The sequence below is a fragment of the Conger conger genome, chromosome 11 (assembly GCF_963514075.1).
Source record: "Conger conger chromosome 11, fConCon1.1, whole genome shotgun sequence".
In the NCBI taxonomy this organism is placed as follows: domain Eukaryota; kingdom Metazoa; phylum Chordata; class Actinopteri; order Anguilliformes; family Congridae; genus Conger; species Conger conger.
The window spans coordinates 39718304-39743460 of record NC_083770.1 but is presented as its reverse complement, the minus strand read 5'-3'; the positions used below and the strand labels follow the sequence as shown (position 1 = coordinate 39743460).

General features: G+C 44.8%; 1 protein-coding gene across 2 annotated transcripts; it reads right to left on the bottom strand.

Moving 5' to 3' along the window:
* Window positions 1–744: 744 nt before the first annotated feature.
* arhgap25 (Rho GTPase activating protein 25) lies at window positions 745–21983 on the bottom strand. 2 transcript variants are annotated; one of them, XM_061261322.1, is made up of 13 exons: window positions 21528–21983; window positions 19063–19107; window positions 18844–18891; window positions 16619–16818; window positions 14890–14977; window positions 13688–13801; window positions 12013–12217; window positions 9058–9190; window positions 6653–6726; window positions 5572–5693; window positions 4589–4728; window positions 3151–3728; window positions 745–1925 (listed from the first exon to the last, which is right to left on the bottom strand). In XM_061261322.1, the coding sequence occupies exons 1-13, from the start codon at window positions 21589–21591 to the stop codon at window positions 1724–1726; spliced, it is 2013 nt and encodes a 670-aa protein (XP_061117306.1). In that variant the 5' UTR covers window positions 21592–21983; the 3' UTR covers window positions 745–1723. The 2 variants fall into 2 exon arrangements, with proteins under 2 accessions (XP_061117306.1, XP_061117307.1); XM_061261323.1 differs by lacking the exons at window positions 18844–18891; window positions 19063–19107.
* Between the last annotated feature and the right edge of the window lie 3174 nt (window positions 21984–25157).

Genomic DNA, 25157 nt, shown 5'->3' with positions numbered 1-25157 from the left:
TTCACAACAAGTGTGTGCATTTAGACTTACACAGTCTAATCCAGAATGATACGATCCCTTCCAACAGCTGAATATCTTACTGCTGTAGTATCTTGATGGCAGTGCCCTAACTAGGAATCAAACCTGCAAGCCCAAAGCTACAAGTCCAGTTCCCTCTACCCATTACACCTGGGATCATCAAATAAAGGTCCTCGAGGGCTAAGAATTGCTGGTTTCCCACCCGCCCTTTACCTGGCAGTCAGGTGTGAGGACAGTCTGGCCAATCAGTAGCCCAAATTATTTAGTTAATTACCCTTGGAACAAAAAAACCAGGGCTGGATTTGGATTTGATCCCTGCTCTACTGTGAGAAGAGGCTCTGCACTCCTCTTTTGACATGCAGGTCAGAAACATACACTGTTTCTTTTGACATGCAGGTCAGAAACATACACTGTTTCTTTTGACATGCAGGTCAGAAACATACACTGTTTCTTTTGACATGCAGGTCAGGTTTACAGTGCGATGTTGCTGCTGACGCACTCCGTCACCACACCTCAGACAGGAAACACTGCGATGGCGGCTGTCTGGGATTCAGGCAATTTTGTGACTTTATGGCAGCTAAACAATGTGCTAATGTGCAATGTGGCAGATGGAACAAGATGAAACCACAGTAAAATTAATAGAAAATGACACCACGTTGCCGTCACCCCATCAGTCCAGCGATGTTTACAGGAAGCTGACAGGAGGAATTTGGAACACTCTGCGACTGCTTCTGGAGAGACGCGGTCATCTCTTTATTGGGCACAAATCACCAAATACAAAACAAGACTTATTTAAGATGTGAAGAACAAGTTTGTAAATAATTTGACACATAAACGGCGTTCCAATTCAGCATTCCACTTCATTTGATCCGCGCCAGTTTTTACTCTTTGTTTCAATAGTCTGCAGGCCGTTTGGCTAAACTCCACTGCCTCAGCTAAATACCTTCCGGCTAATGAAAATACAGACTTTCATCTGCTGTCCTAAATGCACAATGCTGTCATTTCCAGGGTGTACAGAGGGTGTGCAAATTAATCACTTACAATGTTGTTATTTCACCAATGAACCATTTCAAATGTCTTTATTTTACTTTGTTTTACTGTTACATTTCGAATGTAGCAGTTTTGTAGAACAGCCACCCTGTGATTTATAAAACACGCTATATAAATAAAGTTTATGATTATGATTATTATTATTATGATCATTATTCACGGTGCCTGTGGGTGTGAACCCTAGCCCTGGGGTGCGCTGTTTGTTATTCAGGGGCGATAGAGTTGTTTTGACTTGGGACCTGACAGGAAAGAGTGCGAGGGAGCAGCGATGGACGTGTCACTATCAGTGTGGGAAATGGAGGCCAGGGATGTGTGTGCTGATATCCCCCGGACACACACGCCACAAAATGGCCGACCTACGCGGGGAACAATGTTGTTTACCGAGGTCCTGATGACTGACAGGTACAGCCGCCGTGAACCGCAGTCCTGGATCGAGGTCAGCCACCTTCAGGAGCACAGCAAGGGCGCCATTTTAAAAACGCGCTTTAAGCATACATTTCAAAATGTCCGCCCGCCCACGGAACCCTGAACACCAGGGCACAGGGACTTCACAAATCAGCAGTCTGATTTTAGCAGGGGGCGGTGGGGGTGAAAGGTCAGAGGGCTTGAGGGGGGGGTTCTGGGTTTTGGGGGTGCGTTCCTGTGTGTGGCAGTCCTACGACGTTCCCGCGGGCTTCAGGCTCAGGAAGTTCTGCATCTTGCTGTCCAGGTCCCGGTTGCGTCTCTCCGCCTCGTCCCGGCTGTGTTCAGCGTTCCGGAGCCGGAGTTCCAGGGCCGCCACCAGCCGCTTCTCCTGGTCCAGCGCAGACTGCAGTGCGCCCACCCGGGCTACCAGCTCCTCGTTCCTCTGCTGTAGACTGGGGGGCAGAACGGTCAACGTTTCAGGGAAGGGGGGCAAATACTTTAGACGCCGGCAAAAGTTCTTGCAAATTAATAACAATTAAGAAATACATTTTCATCAATATCTTGCAGTGTGAATATTGGAAACTGCAAAAACCAAGCACCATTTCAGCAAGTATTTAAGTTGTATACTTAAAAGACTTATCTACTTTCTATAATAAAATATTGCTGATGAGGTGAGAAAGTTTGACTCATTTCAAGATTTTCCAATGGGGTAAGAAAATTTCACAAAATGTCATAATAAGCTAATATTTTCTACTGAAAAAAATTAGATTTTAAGTCTCATTACAAGACAAAAATGCTTGTAAGAAAGGCTTTCCTTGCAGAGTACATTTTGGTTTATTAGGAATATTTCACAGGGATCTTCAGGTGCACTTTTTTATAGTATCTTAAAGGTAAAGTATTCAACCATTTTACCATGGTAACGGGATGTTTCTACAGAGTCTGGAAACAAATAGCGGACCAGCCTGCAATCATTTAGCTAAAGCAGTAAAATACAGAGCTGTAATACCCAGATCCAGAAAGTAGAAGTCTACACCAGAATTTTGTTCCAATCACCTGGATTCGCTAATTAGCACAATTCTCCAGCCAGGAGGTGAAACTAATGAGTGAAATCAGCTGGCAGAGTTTGTGGGTGGAAGAATCACATGGCAGGACTTTTAATTTCTGACCCCTGGACTTTGTACCTGAAATGTATTTAGGAACCAGGTCTGAATGCAGTTTTGTTTTCAAATACTTATCCATGATTTACTGAACTTGTTTGGTGTATTGTATCTTTTAAATACTCTGAAAAAGTGCAAACTTCCGGTTGGCTCGATTACACCAGGCAAGATCACACAGAAAAGCACAGAAAAGTATTTTGCATGATTTTCTACACCAGGGATCATCAAATCTAGACCTGGAATTCAAATCTGGCCCTGGTTTTCTCTTCTCCCAAGCAATTAACTGAAGAATAAGCGCTACTGATTAGCCACACTATCTACACATCTGACTCCCAGGTAAAAGGAGGGTGGAAACCCAGTAGTTCTCAGCCCTGGAGGACCGTGATTTGATGATCCCTGCTGGACACATACACAAACATACACTGCACACACACAGCACTCACACACACGCACACACACAGCACACAGCACTCACACACACGGACACACAGCCCTCACACACACACAGACACACACACACCTGGTAAAGTGGCTTTCGGGCGTTTCCGGTGTGTTCTTTGGGGGCCCTGCTCTGGCCAGTGGGCTGGGTGCGGACACCAGGCCCCTCGCCCCCTCCCTCTCCACCCTGCCCTCCGCCCTCTCCTCCTGGGGGGGCTGGGTTCGGGGCTGGGGGGGGCTGCCGCCGCCGGGTTTGGGCGTGTCGGGCTGGGGGGCGGTTGCCATGGCGACACCCCCCCCATTGGCCCCCCCGCTCTGGACCGCGTGACCTCCCCGGGCGCTCGTGAACTTCTGCAGGTCCAGCATTTTGAAGATGTCCTCGGAGAGCGTCCCCCTGCCTTCGGGGTCGGCCCCGCCCTCGGCGTCCGCAGAGAGGGTGGGGCTCCCGGCGACCCTGCGCAGGCTGGGCTCCTGGGCCTTCGCCTGGGCGCCCCCGTCTCGGATCCCCAGGGAGGGGAGCGTCTGAGTCCGCTTGCGGGGGCTCCCTGTCCAGGGGTCTGCCGCTAACGAGGAGGAGGACGGTGGCTGCGCCGCGGTCATGACCTCTGACCCCTCCCCATCGGGACTGTCCTCCTCCGGGGACTCGGAGAGAGTCTCACTCTGAGAAACAACACCGGCAGAGTGAAAACAGGAAGAGCCTGTGTCATGAGCAGCCCAACTGTGATTACACATTCCTGCACTGCAGTACCGCAACAGAACGAAGGCATTTTAAATACGATACACACAGGCACACGCAGATACATGCACAGCACCAGGCGTGAACTTTGCCTCACGAGTCACAAATGTACTAATATCTGCAGTGTGTGTGTGTGTGTTTGCGTGTGAAAATGGAAAATGTGTGTGTGTTTGTGCATGTGTGTATGTGTATGTGTGCACTTGTAAATCACTTTGGATTAAAAGCGTCTACCAAATGACTAAAATGTAAAATGTAAAATGTGTGTGCGTGTAAAAATGTGAGAGTGTGTGTGCGTGTGTGTATGTGTGTGCATTTGAAAATGTGTATGTGTTTGTGTATATGCGTTTGTGTATGTGTATGTGCGTGTGTGTGTGTGTGTGTGTGTGTCTAGGGGGTGTATGTATTGCGTGTGCGTGTGCGCCTGTGTGTGTAGGGGGAGTGTGTGTGTGTGTGTGTGTGTGTGTATGTGTGTGTGTAGGGTATGTGTGTATGTACGTTTGTGTGTATTTGTGTGTATTTGCGTGTGTGTGCGTGTGTGTGTGTGTGTGTAGGGTGTGTGTAGTGTGTGTGTAGAGTGTGTGTAGGGTGTGTGTGTATGTGTGTGTGTGTGTGTAGGGGGTGTGTAGGGTGTGTGTGTGTGTGTGTAGGTTGTGTGTAGGGTGTGTGTGTGTGTGTGTAGGGTGTGTGTAGGGTGTGTGTAGGGTGTGTGTGTGTGTGTGTGTAGGTTGTGTGTAGGGTGTGTGTGTGTGTGTGTGTGTGGGGGGGGGGGTGTTATCACACACACCTCCGCTGCGTCCCAGCCCACAAAGCTGCGAGGGATGCTCTGTTTCTTGCGGACGTTTTTCTTGGTGGGGGGGGCGGGGCGGAGCAGGGTCTCGTGCTCCCGGATCATCACAGTCATCAGCTTCTGGATCTGCGTCGTACCTGCAGCGTAACCATGGAGACGCGGTCAGCACAGGACACAAGTACGCCTCACACCTGGGGCAGGTAACTCTGACAACCTATTTTAATTTCCATCCATCCATCCATCCATCCATTTTTAACCCACTTATCCTGAACAGGGTCGCAGGGGGGCTGGAGCCTATCTCAGCATACATTGGGTGAAAGGCAGGAATACACCCTGGACAGGTCGCCAGTCCATTGCAGGGCACACACACAATTCACTCACACACTCATACCTATGGGCAATTTAGACTCTCCAATCAACCTAACCTGCATGTCTTTGGACTGTAGGAGGAAACCCGGAGGAAACACACGTGAACACAGGGAGAACAGGCAAACTCCACACAGAGAGGCCCTGGCCGACCGGGATTTGAACCCAGGACCTCCTTGCTGTGAGGTGGCAGTGCTACCCACTGCACCATCCGTGCCGTCCCTATTTTCAACCAATGAGCTTGAATTATTGCACAGCTGTACAATGTTTTTGTACAGAGTGCCGGCCCATCTATTTTTAATTTTGCATATTTTGAAACCCAAATTTAAGGACACACAGGCAGTGAGCCTTTTTCAGTGATAGGAAGGGATTTACAATGGTCTTGTAACAATGTTTTAACACAAACAATCTTACCTATTGTACCTTTAAGTTTAGGTGGAGGCCATGAATACATTGCTCAGGGTTTTTGTGCTAAGCTGTATTCATACAGGCTAGGGTGAGTTCCAGCGCAGTTCGTCTGACCAGCATGTGTTCACCATGCAGTTTATTGTGCTTCCTCTAGCTACCTGCAGTTCAGGTGTCAGAGGTCAGAGGTCAGAGGTCAGGTGACTGACCTTTCATCATGGTGACGGGGTCCTCCATCTGCGGTTTCAGCAGGTTCACCCCGATGACCGTGGCCAGGTTCTCCACACTCATTTTATTCACCTTGGAGTTCTGCTGAACTTCGAACAAGAACCTGCAGCACAACAGAACAATTACTGATTAAGAACCTACATCACAACAGAACCGTAAGAACCTGCAGCACAACAGAACCATTACTGATTAAGAACTTGCATCACAACAGAACCGTAAGAACATGCATCACAACAGAACCATTACTGATTAAGAACCTGCATCAAAACAGAACCTGTTTATTGGCAGGTAATAAAAGTTTCTTACAGCCATGAACTCAGCCAGCTGATTTCACCAATTCATTTATTCATTTAAAAATGTAAAATCCATGTGATTGGAACAAAATACTGAGGAGGACACTTACTTTCTGAAGCTGCACATTTATGAAAAGAACTGCTAGCTTTCTGAACCTTACTGAGGTCTGTAATCCATTACTACTTACATTGTCAGCTCGCTGGAGAAATTTACACTTTAAAGCTGTATTAAATGTACTCAAGCTCATGTACCCCTGCACAAATGTACCCCTGCACAAGACGGATATAGGTTTTTTTTTACAAAAAGTACTTCACGGGTTAGTCATACAATACTTCAAAAATAACCATACCGGCCCTACAGTTCAGTGCTATGGAACCAGAAGTGCCTGGGGAATGATACACACTGGGTAGAATTTGTACGCTACACCGGGTCTGGTCAGGCAAGATGATGTCACAGCAGCAGAAGCGGTGAGAAAACCCAAAGATAAACACGCAGCAGCTCGATAAAAAGCAGCTCGATGTCAGTGTCAATATTATGATTGTGCGCCGCAGGGCCGGGGAACCCCTGATCCTGCAGGGCTGCATCCGGTCCTGGATTTCACGCCAATTCCTGCTGTTCATTACTGAATCGGCACCAATCTCGTATAGGATCAGGCATCTGAGAGTCACTTACCGATGACCTTGCGAGTGACAACAATGGAATAAGTGTGCCAGTTACTGAACCCAAACCCAGACCCGAGTTTGTTTCTTCATAAAAGTTGAGGTTTACCTGCAGATGTAGCTCAGTAGGTTGTAATTCGCCCGCGGGAGGAGGGCGATCTGTTTCTCCAGCATGTCTCGCCCCTGAAATAAGCAGCAGAAACACCCCTGACTGCACATCCAAGCCCCAAATGCAGAGTCACATTTCTAGAATAATAAATCATGCATTATTTTCATGGAGGGCAGCCTGTGGCCTAGTGGCTAAGGTACGAGACTGGGAACTGGAAGGTTGGTGGTTCAAGCCCCAGCGTAGCCACAATGAGATCAGTGTGGCTGTTTGGCCCCTTGAGCATGCATTGCTCCAGGGCGGATTGTCCCCTACTCAGTCTAATCAACTGTAAATTGCTTTGCATTAAAGCGTTAGCAAAGAATAACAGAACACACAGAATAAAATATCTAATTATAATTCAACAGAATGAATCAACAAGCTCTTAAAAAGCAGTGTGTATGTATGTGTGTGTGTGCATGTGTGTGTGTGTGCATGTGTGCGTGTGTGTATGCATGTGTGTGTGTGTGCTGTAGTTTGTGTTGCGTTCAGTCCACTACAGAAGGAGCCTTTATCCTTCTGGAGATCAGAGGCTGTACGCGCATAAACAAGCGCACGTGTCTAAACAGCTGTTACAAGCTTTCTTCACGAAAGGAAAATAAATCCCACAGGAAAACACATTACAGTAGTTTGAGGCAGGGCCAGTTCAAAAGTTTCTTTCTGACGTCACAAACGCAAACAATTTTTTTTTTTTTTTGGCGACTTATTGTAAGAAAAGCCACAACTCAACACAACTGCATTTTATGCAACCTTGTGGGTAGCAAGATTCTCTGGGAATTTACAGTGGTTACAGATGTTGTGTTTTAGTCAGCAGTTTGTGGAGCATCATGGGTAGGAAACAGGCCCTGCAGCCCCCAGGGCTCTGTCCAGTTGCTCATTGTTCGTCTCCCATCTCCTTGCTCTTTTTGCCTGACTTGAGAAACAATTCAGCTCCTCACCTTTAAGGAAATTCCAACCAGTTAAATGTTCCTTCTAAGCGCTAGAAGCGAGAAGTTAAGATGCTCCCAATTTTTTCAGAATGCATGACATATAAATGATCAACCTGTGGATCCACCTCTCCCCATCTGCCACGCATCTACCATGTCTGCAAACTGACATTTGAAGGAGCAAGGAAATTCCATTTGCCTAATTCACGTTTTCAGGAAAAGGAGCAGGGAAAGGAATAAGGATGTGAAAAATAAGAGAAAGAGACTCCAGGTGGGATGCCGCCATTTTGGGTAATGGACCTGAGCTACCTCAGTGAACTATCCAGCTATCCAAGAAACTGTATGTGAACCGAAAAAGGAATATAGTCACTTAAAGAAAGAAATTCACTTTTTCCTCAATTTAGTCGTCAATTCTTCATAACCATACTGAAGGAACATGTCTTAAAGTTTATAATTCATTAAAATTGCATTATTTGTGTATTGTCACAATTCCATCCAGTTCCTGGTGAAGGATATGAATTTAGATTTTACGTCATCGTGTACCAGTGGTCGTATATGTCGATAAAATGTCAATTTTTCGTTCCCCTCCAATCAATATCCTCTCACGCAGCAGAACGGATTCTTCCCCCCAGAGCCATAGGCTACAGCTCTGCTTCCCCCTCAGTCAAATGGACTCCTCGTCCTTCAAAAACTCCCCCTGTAAGATTTGATTCACATATGTGTCAAACTGAGGAAGCTAGTGCTGCTCTAACTGCCGTCTCAGCTTGTCTTTAAGTGTTCGAAGTATAAGTATTGGCAACACTGCTACAACTTGTGTCTCTCGCCTCTGATATTAGCATATTGGTTTAAATGATAGATTTAGATGTTCTTAAAATATACTCATGCTTTATAAAAGCCTAAGAAACTGTGTGCTTGCTGTACCGAAAGTGGAGGATGTTCCCTGAGGAATTTATTTTCAGTATTGTGTAAGTTTTTCAAGACCAGACTTGATATGTGCTAGGTACTGTCTAATTTTTAGATATATTTTTAGATATTTCCTCATGGAGGAAAAGGGCAAGCATTGTAGGGCTGAATGATCTGTTCTTGTCAGTATGTTGATATGTTATACCAAGTTTAATGATAACTGAACTGTGGGTTTTGGCAGCCTGTAGCCTAGTGGCTAAGGTACATGACTGGGACCAGAAGGTTGGTGCTTCAAGCCCTGGGGTAGCCACGATAAGATGTTGGGCCCTTAACCTCACATTGCTCCGGGGGGGATGGTCCCCTGCTTAGTCTAATCAACTGTAAGTCACTTTGGATGAAAGCATCAGGTAGATAATGCATGATTATTACTATGTGTATTTGCCAGGCAAAGCGAGTGGAGTTCTCTTTCTGCAGCTAAGGACAGTCGTGACATGGAAGGGCAGGGGCAGACTCCACCTGAAGGTCAGAGCGAGCTCCTACCAGCGTGCCGTTGGGGTTGAGGAGGTGACTGCAGTCGAGGAAGTCCTGATACTGAGCCCAGGGGATCACAGGCTCCGGGAGCTCCCGCAGGTACAGCTTGAACAACGAGGCCACTGTGTGGACATCCGTGTCACTGCAGGCACAAATTACGCACACTCACTGCCTTCAGTCCTGACCGCAAGTCTGACACTTTTTAATAAAACATTTCTGTAATATTTAATAAAACATTTCAGGAAATTATCGTCAGGCTTCTAATGCCTGGTGAACTCTACTTGACAGGGTGTAACTGCAGTACATTGCCAAAAAAAAACAGGTACCTAAAAATGTATCCACACTAGGTAGTATGGATTGAGTGCCACACTGTGAGTTTGATTCCCAGGTGGGGCACAGCTGTTAGCCCTTAAGCATGTACCTAATCTAAACTGCTTCAGTAAAATGTACAGCATGAGTACAAACAATTCAGCCCAATAAGCAGAGGTGTAAACCCCAGGGCTCAGAAAGTAAAAGTCCTGTGATGTGTTTCTTTCACCCATCACCTCACCTCGCTCAATTCACTAATTAGCTCTACCTCCTGGGGCAGGTGTAGAACTGTACTAATGAGCAACTCTAGGGAGTCAGAACAAAATACTGGTGTGGACTTTAACACTGAGCTACTTTTACTCTGAACCTGTATTTTAAACCTCTGCATATAAGTTACTCTGGATAAAAGCATCTGCCAAACTATTAAAGTTGATTTAAGGTTATTTACTTTTTTATTTACCTATTTCCTTTCATATGTGCCTTATGCCCCAATATAAAGACTAATAAAGTACTGACTGGCAGTCCACTGAACACATTCACTGCTGACCGGTTAAACTGCCATAGCACTGCATCAGCTACTTGGTCTCAAAGGGTCTTTACCTTATCGTCCTCTAGTGGGCAGTGTCACAACTCTGTGACTTTCAGAACTTTCAGGATTAAGAAAAGTAACTAATTTAAAACACAACTGAATGAAAAAGTCTTCATATTTTTATCATAGTATATCATAATATCATAGTATTTGTTTTCTTTGGTTCTTCTTGCATAAAATGTATTGTTTTTAAGTGTAATGGAGAGGATGAATGTGTAATGGAGGTAGCGGTAACTTTGTGTTCTCAGCGCATCTTGAGAAACTCTTACATTTTGCATCTTTCTCAGACAGGAAGTGGTTTCAGCAGGGTAGGGTGAGGAGGCAAACAACACAGTTCCTCTGTAAAAATCTGTCCTTTCTGCACATCTCTCTCTTTCTCTCATTCTCTCTCTCTCTCTCTCTCTCTCTCTCTTTCTTTTGTTCTCACTTTCTCCGTCTCAAATTGAAAAGGTTTTACAGGCATGACATATTATGACATAGTAATACATACTTTATTGCCACAGCATAATAATCGATAATTATAATAACAGTGATAAAAGTAATAACATAAAATACAAACATTTAAGGTAAATATCCAAAGATAACATAGACATGAGATGTACAGTACTGTGCAAAAGTCTTAGGCACCCTAGATAAATATAATTTTGTGCTTAGATGTTTATTGTTTTCTGCATCAGTGTGTAAGTAGAAAAGAACAGATTTTAGATTTCCAAGCATTCTTTTTCCAAAAGAAATTAAATGTTACAGAACATTTTTGCATTGCATTAAATAAAGTAAAGTAACATGTTAAGTAAAAGACCACTCTTCTGATAAAAAACTTGGGGCTGTCTTCTGGGATTTGCTGGGGAGCTAGAAGAAACTGAGATGGCCAAAGTCTGCAGAATAACTGTGGTAAGTTCTCCAATATGTTTGGAACGACCAACCAGCTGATTTTCTTATGAGTAATAATAATTATATGCAGTTTTAAAGGTGAAGGGTGGTCACAACAATGTTGATTTAATTTCATTGTTACCTGTATACTGCTATTTATAGTATATTTTATGATGTTTACTTTATTTTACATGTGCCTAAGACTTTTGCACAGTACTGTATACAAAAACTAGCAATAATAATAATAATAATATTAATAATAAAATAATATTCTGTTTCTTGTTCTCTCTCACTTTCTCCCCCTTTCTCCCTCTCTCTCTCTCTCTCTCTCTCTCTCTGTCTCTCTCTCTCTCTCTCCATCTCTGTAACCATGCTGACAGTCACACATGTGTCGGATGCTTTGAAAGTGACCCTTAAGCTTTGAACATGTGAGGACATTTTCCAGGCAGAATCATAAACAGAAAGACAAGGCCTGTTTGAGCCTTGCTATGACCACAGGTTCCATTCCCCCCATCTGAGTAAAATCACCACAGACTATCTGCTCTCCGTTCAGAGAGAAAAGAACATATGCGCACACACAAAGTAGGCCACAGAGGGAAAGTAGGCCAGGGCTAACATAGCCCTGCCTCATGAAGCCCCACACTTCCTGTGTTATCTGCAAGTTCACTTTCAAAGGCCCAGAGTTTTCTAATGGCAAAGTCAGCGTAGATTTCTGTCACATTTTTACATCATTGTTGCTATTTCACGTCACTGTAAGTTTCAGTTTAGTAACCTATTTTGTTGAAAATCTTTAGATATCTGCAGGTTTTTTTTTAGTTTTTTTATTCTACTGCGATTAAAGAGCTAGTATTTATAATATGTGTTTGACCCAGGCCTGGTTCAGAACTGTTATACAGAAGCTAGTGCCCTCTAGTGCAGTGGGTCTCATACCTCTCCTCAGGTGCCTCAGCCAAATCCAGGTATTTCACGTGTTCCACCTGAAGCACACCTGATACAGCAAATCAAGGGCCCGGATGAAGGTGGACAAACGTAAAACGTAAATTTTGCTAATTAGCACCTAATTTTCAGCCAGGAGGCAGAACTAATGAGTGAAATCAGCTGGCCGAGTTCGAGGGTGGAAGAAACATATGGCAGGGCTCTTGCTTTCTGACCCTGGACTGGTTTTGGGAATTCTCGGGATGGACTGTGGGTCTTACCTGGGGAAGGAGGGTCTCTCCCCCGCGTCGAAGGCGTCCCTGAACTGCTTCACCTGGTTGTCCTGCCCTGGCAGCCGGAAAATGCCCTCCTCACTCAGTCCGTGCTCCCGGATGAACTCCGCACACTTCTGCACCAGGATGGGCACCAGGTGCGCGCCGAACCTCTGCTCATACATCACAGTGTCCCTCAGACTCCTCCCAAACACTGCCGGGGAGGGGCAGAAACGCAGGGGGGTTGAGCGGCTCGGAGGCGTACAGGAGAGAAGAGGCTAGAGTAATAGGAGATTGCCAAGCTGCATAAACTGTGGTTTTAGTAATGCTACCATTGCTACTGCTGCTACTACTACTACTGCTACTTCTACTGCTATTGCAACTGCTTCTGCTAATGCTAATGCTATTGCTCCTGCTACTACCACTACTACTGCTACTACTACCACTGCTGCTGCTACTGCTACTTCTACTGCTATTGCAACTGCTTCTGCTAATGCTAATGCTAATGCTACTGCTATTGCTACTGCTCCTGCTACTGCTACTACTACCACTGCTGCTGCTACTGCTACCAATGCTACTGCTACTACTGCTACCACTGCTGCTGCTACTGCTACCACTGCTACTGCTACTACTACCACTACTACTGCTACTACAACCACTGCTGCTGCTACAGCTACCACTGCTACTGCTACTACTGCTACTACTACTGCTACTGCTACCACTGCTACTGCTACTACTGCTACTACTACTGCTACTGCTACTGCTACCACTGCTGCAGCTACTGCTACCAATGCTACTGCTACTACTGCTACTACTACTGCGACTGCTACCACTGCTGCTGCTACAGCTACCACTGCTACTGCTACTACTGCTACCAATGCTACTTCTACTGCTATCACTGCTGCTGCTACTGCTACCACTGCTACTGCTACTGCTATCACTGCTGCTGCTACTGCTACCACTGCTACTGCTACTGCTACCACTGCTGCTGTTACTGCTACCACTGCTGCTGCTACTGCTACCAATGCTACTGCTACTACTGCTACCACTGCTGCTGCTACTGCTACTACTGCTGCTGCTCCTACATGTGCTTGTTGTACATGCTACTAGAAATAACAGAAAAGCAGGGGGTGATCTGATGAAGTAAAACTCAGGGAGGCTGCTTGATTGGACAGAAGTACAGCCACTTTCTCACAAGCTTCACACTTTCTAGCAGGTACACCCACTTTCTCACAAGTACACGCACTTTCGCACAAGTACACCCACTTTCTCAAAGTACATACATTTAAACACAAGCTTCACACTTCCTCATAAGTATACCCACTTTCGGTGTCTCAGTGGCACAGCCTGTAGAGCACTGACCGCAAGCTCATTGCGAGCCGCGACGTTGGCGGTTCGAATCCGACACTCATTATCTCACAAGTTTCACATTCACAGGTACAAGTTAAATCGTTCAGAAACGCAAATGCAATTGTCTCCATTAATGCCTGATAGGTGTCCAGTGATCTGCTGATCATCTTACAAACAGCAAAGGTTCCCATGCCATGGCGACTGTATCAGTTTGCAGTGAGCTCCGGTCAGTTTGTCTGTCCATCCATAGGTCAGTCTTTCCATCATTCTGTCTGTCCTCCTGTAGGTCAGTCTGTCCATCTGTCTGTCTGTCAGTCAGTCGGGGTATCTGTACCTCCACTGGAGGGTGCCCCACCCACTCTGCGAAGAATTCGGACCCACTCCTCCATCTCGTTCTGCGAGTTGGCCATCAGGACGCAGGGATCCCGCTCACGGTCTCCACTGCTGCCTGCGTACAACCGGAACACAGAGAGCATCTGAGATCAGTGTACAACCGGAACACAGAGAGCATCTGAGATCAGTGTACAACTGGAACACAGAGAGCATCTGAGATCAGTGTACAACTGGAACAGAGAGAGCATCTGAGATCAGCGTACAACCAGAACACAGAGAGCGTCTGAGATCAGCATACAACCGCAACACGGAGAGCATCTGAGATCAGTGTACAACTGAAACATGAAGAGCACCTGAGATCAGTGTACAACTGAAACATGAAGAGCACCTGAGATCAGTGTACAACTGGAACACAGAGAGCATCTGAGATCAGTGTACAACCGGAACACAGAGAGCATCTGAGATCAGTGTACAACGGAAACACAGAGAGCATCTGAGATCAGTGTACAACCAGAACACAGAGAGCGTCTGAGATCAGCGTACAACCGCAACACGGAGAGCATCTGAGATCAGTGTACAACTGAAACATGAAGAGCACCTGAGATCAGTGTACAACTGAAACATGAAGAGCACCTGAGATCAGTGTACAACTGAAACATGAAGAGCACCTGAGATCAGTGTACAACGGAAACACAGAGAGCATCTGAGATCAGTGTACAACGGAAACACGGAGAGGACCTGAGATCAGTGTACAACGGAAACATGAAGTGCACCTGAGATCAGTGTTTTAAAAACTTGTATTCAGGCAATGAATGTGTTTTATAAAAACAACAAATGTCAGAGAGAAACCTATAAATTCTAGACTGTAAAATTGCCAAGTGGCAACATCACAACAATGAAGGTTTAATAAAAATGGGGGAAGGGAGAGAGAGAAACAGAGAGACAGAAAGAGACAGAAGGGGACGGAAAGGGACAGAGAATGAAAAAGAAAAGAGAATGAGAGAGCGAGTTCACCTTTATTATGTCCAGCACATCACAAGGTACAGAAAACCGCAGAAGGTGAGAGAGAGAGAGAGAGAGAGAGAAACAGATAGAAAGACAGAGAGAGATCAAGAGACAAACAGAGAGAGAAATCGAGAGAGAAACAGTGAGAGATAGAGAGAGACAGACAGACAGACAGACAGTCACTGGGGTTGGCCTAACCTTGGATAATTTCAAACAGGAATTTCCCAGGATCATCCGTGCTCAGTGGCAGCTCGTTCACTTGGCTGGACCTCAGGTTTATGTGTCCCTGGAAGCAGGAGAAAAAAGATTCATTCACATTCCCACAACACGCATTTTCAAATTCTGTCTTTCGCTTTTGGCAGAAGTGGTGACATGAGAGTATTTGCTGCTGCTTTTTACATTACTAATATTTAGCAGATGCTCTTATCCAAAACAACTTATTTGTGAAGTATCCATTTAAACAGCTGGATTTATACTGAAGTATTTCAGATTAAGTACCTTGCAAGGGTACAACAATAGTGTTCTACCTGGGAATCAAATCTGAAGTCTGGGGTAGCCTGTAGCCTAGTGGCTATGGTATACGAGTGGGGCCCGGAAGTTTGGTGGTTCAAGACCTGGTGTAGCCACAATAAGATCAGTGCAGCTGTTTCTTTGAGCAAGGACCTTAATCCCATACTGCTCCAGGGGGGATTTTCCCCTGCTTTGTCAAATCAACTGTAAGACACATTGGATAAAAGCATCAGCTAAATAAGAAATGAGACCTATTATTATTATAAATTATAAAGCACTGGGTTACAAGCCCAGTTCCCTACCCAGCTTGAGATGGTGTATCAGGAGGCATAGCAGGCAGGTGACGTTAAGCCCGACAGCAAGGCTTAAACCAGGGATTACTTTGTGCACACTACGGTGACATCCCTGCTATAAAATGCAGCTATGCCGGCTGGAAAATGTAGCTGGTCCAGCCAGAGCTGGTCAACCAGCATGGCCAAGCTGGTCATAACGCTGGGCGGTTTCAAAACATAGGTTGAGATGGTCAAACCATGTCGAGCTGGGAGCTGGTCTGAACTTGTCAACCAGCTACCAGCTGTTTCAAAACCTCGCTAGAGCTGTTTTTTTCAGCTGGGATATGCTGTCAATAAGATGTGACAAACATGTGTACCTTTTTAGGCACTTGTCATACCTTTATTTCTGAGAATGCATCACACCCAATTGTGAATGCCCAGCGAGGTGGTCCTAGCCCGCCTAGGTCTATGTGGGTCCAACCGCAGTGTATGGATATTTCCAGCTATGATGCTGCTCAAGTGTTTTTGTTTTGACAGTGTTTTGTCACCCCCTCCTCATCTTGCATATGACCTTTTTTGAGCGTGGGTGAATATATGAAACTGACTAACATTAAAAAGCAACACTACAGGGGTGTCCAGGTGGAGGGGCAAAGCTCACCCACACTGCGTCTTTACTTAACCTTAGGAATCATAACATCTTCATACAGATTTTTCACATTTGTATATTGCTACCAGCTGAAGGAAAATTAAAAACAGTTTATCTTGTTTTAGGATGACCCTTGGTGCTTTTCCTGCAGTGAATTATTAAGGATAATATGCAAAATACATGACTCACTCAAAGAGGTCTAGGAGGTGACCCACTTTGAAACGCACACCTGGAAAAGTGTCCCAGGTGTCATGACAAATGTGTAGAGTCTTGCGCTAAAGTAGCCACGTTAACGTGCTACGTGCTTAAAATAAAGTATTTTGTCCACGTCTATGCATAATGTTGCAGGCTAAAACTGGATGGTACAACAAGAATCCCGTTACATTACAAAATGTATCATTACAAAATAAGTCTGCTTCAGGTCAATGTTGACAGTTACACTGAATGGGTAAGTTACGCTGTGTGGTCCGTGCCCCACGCCCCCCCCAACACCTCTTACCTGATAGGCACTATCCTTATCGTCCTTGTAGTAGTACAGGGTATATCCTTTCAGCACGAAGTAGCGTAGATGCCAGTTCTTCACGATGGACCGCTGCTTCTTTAGCCAGCCGGCCTTCAGCGGAGGCTCGCCGGACTTCGGCGAATCCGGCCGGCCCGCCCCCGTGCCGCCCTCCCCGGGCATTACGCTCTTGGACCGCGCTGCAGGGGCAGAGACACCCAGGGGTTTCCGATACGAAGACAAAGGTCGTAGACAGACGGAGACAAGTGGAAAAAAGCAAGCGGAGAGAGAGAGAGAGAGACGGACTGTTAGAGAATCCTAGAATAACCCGATGTTAAGATCGATGCAAGGCGAGATAGGTTTTCACTTTGAGCCGTACAGTCTATTGCTTGAACACAGAAAGCAAATGTTTCTCAGGTCTGACGAATAAACCCACGAATCTAATTCGTGGTGTGTGTGTGTGTGTATTTTGGTGCCTTTGAGGTCCCGTTAGCACTGCAGTCTGTTTGTGTCAGTGCATGTGTTGTGTGTCAGAGAGGGGAAGTTCTCTGCCACGACTTGACCCCACAAGCTTCCTGTTGAACACAATGAGCTTGGCCCAACTGATTGTTCTGCTAGAGTGAGTAGTAAAGTAGGCTCAGGGGAAGTGAAGAATATGAGGCTAAATAGAATCAGATTAATTGTGATGTATAGATTGAAAGGGAGGCTCGGGAGGTGGACCAGGGTGATGGAGCGGTAACGATTAAGTTTTCAACTGTCGTTTCACCGCGAAGCACAAACAGACAGGAGAGAAGATCATCATTGAGTTGAGTCGCTACATGCCAAGGCCTTTGATTGGAAGACCGCCGTCAGAACCACAACGTCGATCTTTTGGTCTATTTTGAGAGGGCCGAGAGCAGATGGTTCAAACCCGGGCCCGGACACCACGCCATCTCATGTAGCTACCACACCCACTCAAGGCTGTGTTACAGCTCTGAGCAGGTTTCTATAGATAAACTTTGTATGAAACAACAGATTGGATGTACTCCCTGCCCTGGCTAGGTTTTAAAACAGCTGATTGGGTGGGGGTCTCCCCTGCTGTGAAATCTAGCTTGAAATGACCAGCTACCAGTTATTTCAAAGCATAGCTTGAGCTGGTCAAACCATGTTGACTATGGAGCAGGTCTTTTCAACTTTTCAACCAGGTACCAGTTATTTAAAAACCTAGCTTGAGCAGTTTTTTTCCAGCAGGGTCTTATAAGCTTGATATATGAGTCTATTTCTCTTAATAATATATTAGCTATCATATTATGCTTCCATGATTTAAGTTGCACAAGCAGTTTTTGCACAGAGCACTTCTTGAATAGACTGTTATCGAAACTATTCCAACCACAACCCTGTGTTAAGTGTGATTACGTCTCTTTCCATTGTGTGGCGATGTGAATGATGTGTTATGTGAGTCTGAAGATGGATGCCACAGTAAAAAAAAAAAGCAGCGATCTTTACCCTGGTCCTGGACAGCCGCAGGGTCTGCTGGTTATTGTTTTCCTCTTAACATCAACAACCACCCAAGAAACCAGGCGAGCTGAGTTAACTGTGTAATCTATGACTTTAATTGTTCAATTGAGTAACAACAAAAACCAGCAGATCCCGTGGGTATGTAGCCTAGTGGTTAAGGTACTTGACTGGGACCCCCATGATCGGTGGTTTGATCCCCAGTGTAAGCCACAATAAGATCTGCACAGCTGTTGGGCATTTGAGCTAAACCCTTAACCTCACTACCCTACTTTATGGTGGATTGTCTCCAGCTTTGTCTAATCAACCGTAAGTCATTTTGGAGAAAATCACTGCTATAACGGGCAGTACAATCCGATGATGTTCCTCTGAACTCTGCAAAATCTCGTTTACACATCGGGAGGCAGTGCCTCCCAGTCTAGGGTTTCTCCAGCTATGGGTTTATCGTAGTGTTGTTGTGAAAAGATTGCTAGGCCTCAGACTGCAGCTGGTTACCATAACAGCGGTGGCGTAACTGTACATTCCTGTCATGACTGAGATGCGACTCGTTGACTAATGCCTTGCATCAAACAAACATACTGTTCCCACACTAGACCAGTCAAATTTCCTTTCCAGGAGGGATGTCAGCTTCCAGTCCTGGATGGCAGCAGTGTCAGTGCTGTACTTTTGTGCCCCACCAAATGTTCTGCTGATTGAAAAATGCGGCTAGATAGACAGGAAGCTAGACAAACCTGCAGAAGTCGCAGCTAGCAGGAACACGGGCCACCGCGGAGAGAGACCTGGGTCAAATACACAAGTGCTTTAGGCCCTAAGGTACTTTCCTTCCCTCAGTGATGACTGGAGTGCAGTGGTTTTTAGAACCAGTGAATTCATAGCGACAGATTAGCAGACTAGCTAGTTTAGTACCATAGCTACACACACATAGATTTGATTAAATAAATTAAATTGACCTGATGCTTGCAGTCTTGGAGGCAGCTGCTGTCTCCCCATCCTCACTGAAGAAAGGAAAGTACAAGTTTTGCATTCAAATCATTTTCGGTGCTCAACTGATCTTGCTGGGTGCACTTGAGCCAACCAAGAGGATCAGAAAGCAGGGTTTGCCGTTTTTGAAACTAACTGATGAACCAGTACTAACAGGAATTAACACTCACACCACCATTTTGTTTCTGGTGTCCAGATGTAACCTGATGCAATGTGGCTAATTCATAACAATGCTGTTTAGTAATCATGTGGTTGGACAAATCTGTAATTCTGCACTGGTAGGAGTAGGAGATAGCGTGGCCCGACAGATCATTCAGATGCAGAGATATCATCTGGGTAATGTACAGACATAAAGTAATTAGGTCACTACATTCTCTGTCAGCAAATACTGTTTTTCTGTCTTCCTGCCTTCTTGTCTGCTTGCAAGAACTGGGGCCTTACTATTTATGGTCCTGCTCACCCTGTAGCACACCCAATCAGATACTGCAAAACATCTTACCATAGCATCAGTTTCCGATGAGACAGACAGAAGGAGAAGAGAGAGAGAGAGAGAGAGAGAGAGAGAGAGAGAGAGAGAGAGGATGACTGAGTGTGACTAATGAGGGGTGGGGGAGAGAGAGAGAGAGGATGACTGAGTGTGACAAATGAGGGGTGGGGGGGCACTGCTCCAAAATACTTTGAGTGTGCTTCCTTCTTCAGTGCACAAACGAGAGACAGGGGACTTACTATACCAGTGGTTCTTAACCTGGGTTCGATCGAACCCCAGGGGTTCGTTGAGACAGTCTCAGGGGTTCGGCAGGGGTCATAAAATATATACTATGTTTTGAAGAAATCATATTTTATTTTTCCAATTACGAAGGGTTCGGTGAATGCACTGATGAAGCTTGCAGGGTTCAGTACCTCCAATAAGGTTAAGAACCACTGTGCTATACATTAGTGCCCTTTGTTTTGTTCTCAGCAGATCACATCAGTTCAAACACAATGCTAATTTTACAGAAGCCGTCGCCAAGAAGGAAACGGAGCATGACGTCTTCCCTTTTAAGCATCACAAGGGGCCATGGCTTATAATCTTACCAAGAACAAATTAAGCGAAAGGGTAAACAATTGTTCCTGGAAAAACCTTGAAAAAGAAAAACAGATGAATCACTCTTTGGGACTTGGTTGAACCCAGCTGAGAAAAACAGCTCAAGCTAGGTTTTTGAAACAGCTGGTAGCTAGCTGGTTGACCAGCTCAGACCAGCTCAAGCTAGGTTTTTAAACAGCTAGTAGCTGGTCATTTCAAGCTGGTCATAGCTGGATTTTATAACATGTCAGCTTACTTTTGAGGATTTGCCATTTGTTTGTTCAGCTTTGTCACCCTGTTACAAAGCTCAAAACTAAAAATGGTTCTCGTGAAAATTCCCTCTATGAACTGGTCGTACTTTACTGGAGATAAAATCATAAGAAATATACTTACAGTTTTAATGATAAAGGTGTGAAACATACATGGTACTAGTCTTCCTTTATATGCTGAGTAAGAAAGCATGGTATGAGCTCTGAGACAGGCCCAGGGCTTGGAAGGAACAATACATTACCATAACCAAGATGAACGAAGGTTTTCTAATGACTCAAAACCCTATCAATGAACTGGCCACGTTTTTAACTGGAGATAAAATCAAAGGAAATTGAATGACAGTTTTAACGATGAAAGGGGAAGCTAAAACGTAGACGTAGACTTTCCAATGACAAAGCCGAGTGGATGATCTCAGCAGAGCCAACATATCGTGGCACCATCAGAGGCTTTTCACACACCGTTCACCAGCTGGAGTGTCACTCTCGACCCCGAGATGGCCATGTGGGCGTCCATTTCAGAGTCAACCCCATCCTCATAGCTCTTATTTGCTGAAATGAGTTAATTAGCAAGCACTGTGCACTTCATCACACCTCTTACACAGCAGACACAACAGCGAATGCTTATCAAGCACACGTCACTTGTGACTGCAAGTGGTGTTTGTCATTTGTAAAAATGTTTAAGAACATCCAACCAAGAGATGAGAATAATTTATTAAAAGCATATTACTGGGCAGTGATCATTTGAAGGATCCCTCCATGAATCAGGACAATTCAGGAACCTAGCATCCCGACTACAGGGGTTGACCAACAAAAGCAAAAATCATTAGCTCTCAAAGCATTTAGCATGAATTAATAGTCTTTATTTTCATGAAAAACCCTAAATGAAAATATTCTCCTTTTCAGTTATTGTTGTCAAAACAGTGCATTCAGTCACAGTTGAGACCTCATAATCACAGCTATAGCCACGGTCTGTTCATTTGTGAATTCTAAGGTGCAAAACCACTGGACCCCACAGGCACACACTTGCACGCACACACACGACCAAAGGCACAAACCAGAGATGCTAAACTAAGTATCCCTGCCACAGCAGGGGCTCTCTTACCTATTTTGCTGGTTTCAGCTCTGAAGGTGCTGAAGTCCCAGTTGCGAGGCAGCTTGAGTGACATTCTTCTTCATGTGAAAGGGCAGTTTCCAGACACACACACATAAACAGACATACGCACAGTCGTACACACACACACACACTCAGGCGGTATACATGCGATCTCGCCGTCTGCTGCATACATACATGGAGAAAACCAAGCCGCCTCGACCTCACTTCCTCCTTCCTGCCCACTGATATCGCTCTGCTCTCAACTTCCGAACAAGTCCTTTCTTGTCCCGGTGAGAACCGTATCTTTGCAGGTTTTTTCGTTGAAGAAACAGAAGAATGTGTTTTGGGTTTGTGCACATGTATGAGGGGCTGTTGCCTTTATTAGTTTGTTGTTGTTGTTGTTGCAGTTAATGCGGATTGATTTACTGAGTGGCAACATTGGCAAGCCTATTTTCATCACGCACTATCTCTCTCAAAGAAGGAAGTGGGTTTTGACTTCTCAGTCACCCCAGCCCACACACGCGTGTTCACACACACACGCACACACACGTCAGGGTTATGAGAAAACACATTCATCCCTGAAGTCCAGTATGAAATGCAGTATTACTAGTGTTTATAAGCAAGCCCTAAGCTCCTCCTGCAGCTGCATGGCTGAGTCTAGGCATGTTGAAACACAAATTTCACCCACAGGGCCGATTAAGGTTATGTAATACCTAGTGTTGCCCAACATGCAATTGACTTAGCCACAGGCAATAGTGTTGCACATTTCTCGTTTTTTAAACAAGCAAATTAACAGGCTTTCATTTCTCTACAAACTTGGTCCGACGGGGCTTGTGAAGCATATGGTTATTGGCGTGACAAACTCACAGTTCTGTGTACAAACTAGATATCCAGCTCATTTCAAGTTCGCTGGTGCATACACGTATTTGGGAGTGGCTCATTCTCCTGGAATTCTGGGTAAAAAGTGTCCCCTCAAGGCATGTTTTTTTTTTTTTTTTTTTTTTTCCCAACTGGCTTGATTTTTCATTTTGGCAGGGTGCTTCCTGGACCAGTTAGAGACAGCGACAGGTCAGGCCGGTCTGGCAGATGTCAGAACTGGCTGAGCAGAAATCGGCAGGTTACACAGAAGAAAGAGAAGTTGCCCCAAGCTCGCAGAGGAAGAAAAGCCACATATCGGTTTAGTTCACTTTCATTTTTTAATACCATAACACAATTTAAACACAGTGCGTACAGCAGGGGGAAAGCTAAATTTACCAACGTCTTCTGAAATGTACAACTTCAAAACTTTCCCAAAAGAAGCGCAATAAAATACAAAGCAATACAGTATATTAATAATAATAATTATGATAATTATAATGATGAAGATGAAGTAGAAACATTGACACAAGCTCTCGGAGGCAAACAGAAGTTTGTTCTGAAGATGCTACACATTCCACAGAGTAACCCTTTAATTGGTGCTAAACCACGTCATTCATAGAGATTCAAACAGTTCAGGCAAAAGCTATCAATACAGCACATTCACCTTTAATGAGAAAGAAGAAGAACCCCTTCCTGACATACATCTTCCAGAATGAGGCTTTAATTTTACGGGTGAGAGAGTGGCAATTCTCAGGTCAAAGGAAAAATCCTCAGTATTTCAGCTTTGATGAAAATTCTTCTTGGTGGGGCCACTTCAAAGTGGGCCAGTTGCTGGATTTAAACTGGTTTTGATTCTCAGCTGAAGTTGAAGCTTTATCAGAAGGTGTGTTGTTGTTGTTGTACGGAGGTGTACAACGACAGTCATAAATCAACATGACCTTAAGCGCTGGACTTTACAGAGACACTGCCTTGGTCAGAGCATTGTATATGGTAATATCAAGGAAAGTACATTATTTCACATATTGGGCTTGACATTACAGTGTCTACTGCAAAGGTATTGCCCGTTTCTTATTTTTGCATTTCAGGCTTTACCATCCAACTGAAAGATTGTTAAATGCGTGGCCTGTAAGTTCCGTTATTCACCTCAAGCTGGTCCAATTACTCAAATCATTTTTCTGAATGACAAAATGACTGCATATTGTGCAATACAAGTCACATAAAACACACCTTCTGATAAAGCTTCAACTTCAGCTGAGAATCAAAACCAGTTTAAATCCAGCAACTGGCCCACTTTGAAGTGGCCCCACCAAGAAGAATTTTCATCAAAGCTGAAATACTGAGGATTTTTCCTCCCTCTAGTGGTCAAGTGCCAGAGAATATGCTTGTCACTCCCAGAAACTGGCAGTCTGAACGTAGGCATTGAAGCCCACCTCCAAACTCACTACGCAGGTCACCTCCCACGTTAGCCAAGCGACAGCTTATGTCAATGTATCTGTTACTCAGCTACCTAGACGGTTTTTTCCACACATCACAATAGAGCTATTCTAGATCTGTGGGGCTTCGCATGGTCAGAAAAAACACTTCAACACATTTCCAAAGACACAAAACACAACAGAAAATCCCGGCCCAAAAACAAATCCAACAAACAGCACAGCAATATGATAAAACAGCTGTTATTGATCTATTCACCCTAACATACCTTAAATATAATATACCTATAATATACCTTCTACATTTTCCCTAAAAAACATTGAAGGAAATATATTACTGAAAAAGCAATATTAATAAGATGTGCACCTAAGTAGCTGGATCTTAATAGGACTTCACTTTGCACCAAAATAACGTAAATAAAAAGATACATTTTATATATATACTGTACAGGTCAACTCATATATAAACAAAGACGGTAAAAAAATAAAATAAAATAAAAAGCCTTACAAGACAGACAGACGAATTCTGGGACACATTTTAATTACAGATATATAAATAATTAGGACACGCATCACACTGGATCTTAGGAGACTGGACGTGACGCTGCTCTGGAAATAAAACGTTTGTAGCAGATCTGGGTCAATTATGTAATTGTTTCGGATTTAAATACTTTTCTGGGCGCGATTGATCTTGCCTGGTGCAATTACGCTAACCAAGAGGACCAGAAGCACGCAGGGTGTGCACTCAGAGTGTTTCATCGGTTCCAACACACCAGACAATCTCACCAAAGAGGAGAACATTTTGTGCAGTGGGCTCTGTTCAGCACTGTGACCGAGATTCAGAATGGGCTCAAAGGTACACGCTACGTTCCTGAGGCTCAGAGGGGCTCCTCAGTGCAGAACAGACACCCCCCCCCCCCTCTTATGACCGTGCTCCCAGAAGCAGAAATGCAGCATCCGCTTGTCACCATCAGCCAGGTACAGAAATGTCTAAAAGCATCCCACGAACGCCACTCCCTACACTCTCAGCAGATCTGCGGACGGCTTGCGGACAGAGAGCCAGGCGGACCACACCGCTGTGAAAAGCAGACAGGCAGCTGCAAGGACGGCTAAGGACCGAGTCTAACAGACACTCGGCTCAATCCGTACCACAAGTCGCATGCTTTGCAAGCCTTAAGTCTGGAGTGGCACAGCGGGTCACCTCAGATCTCATTTCCAAATGGCAGTTTTTAGGACAATGTCAAGGACCCCCGTTTTAGATTCAATGGCATTAGAGTAGGTTAAAATATTTAGATGAAGATCAAATAAAGAATTTTCAAGGTATTATCAGGCATTATCTTTAAGCACAATA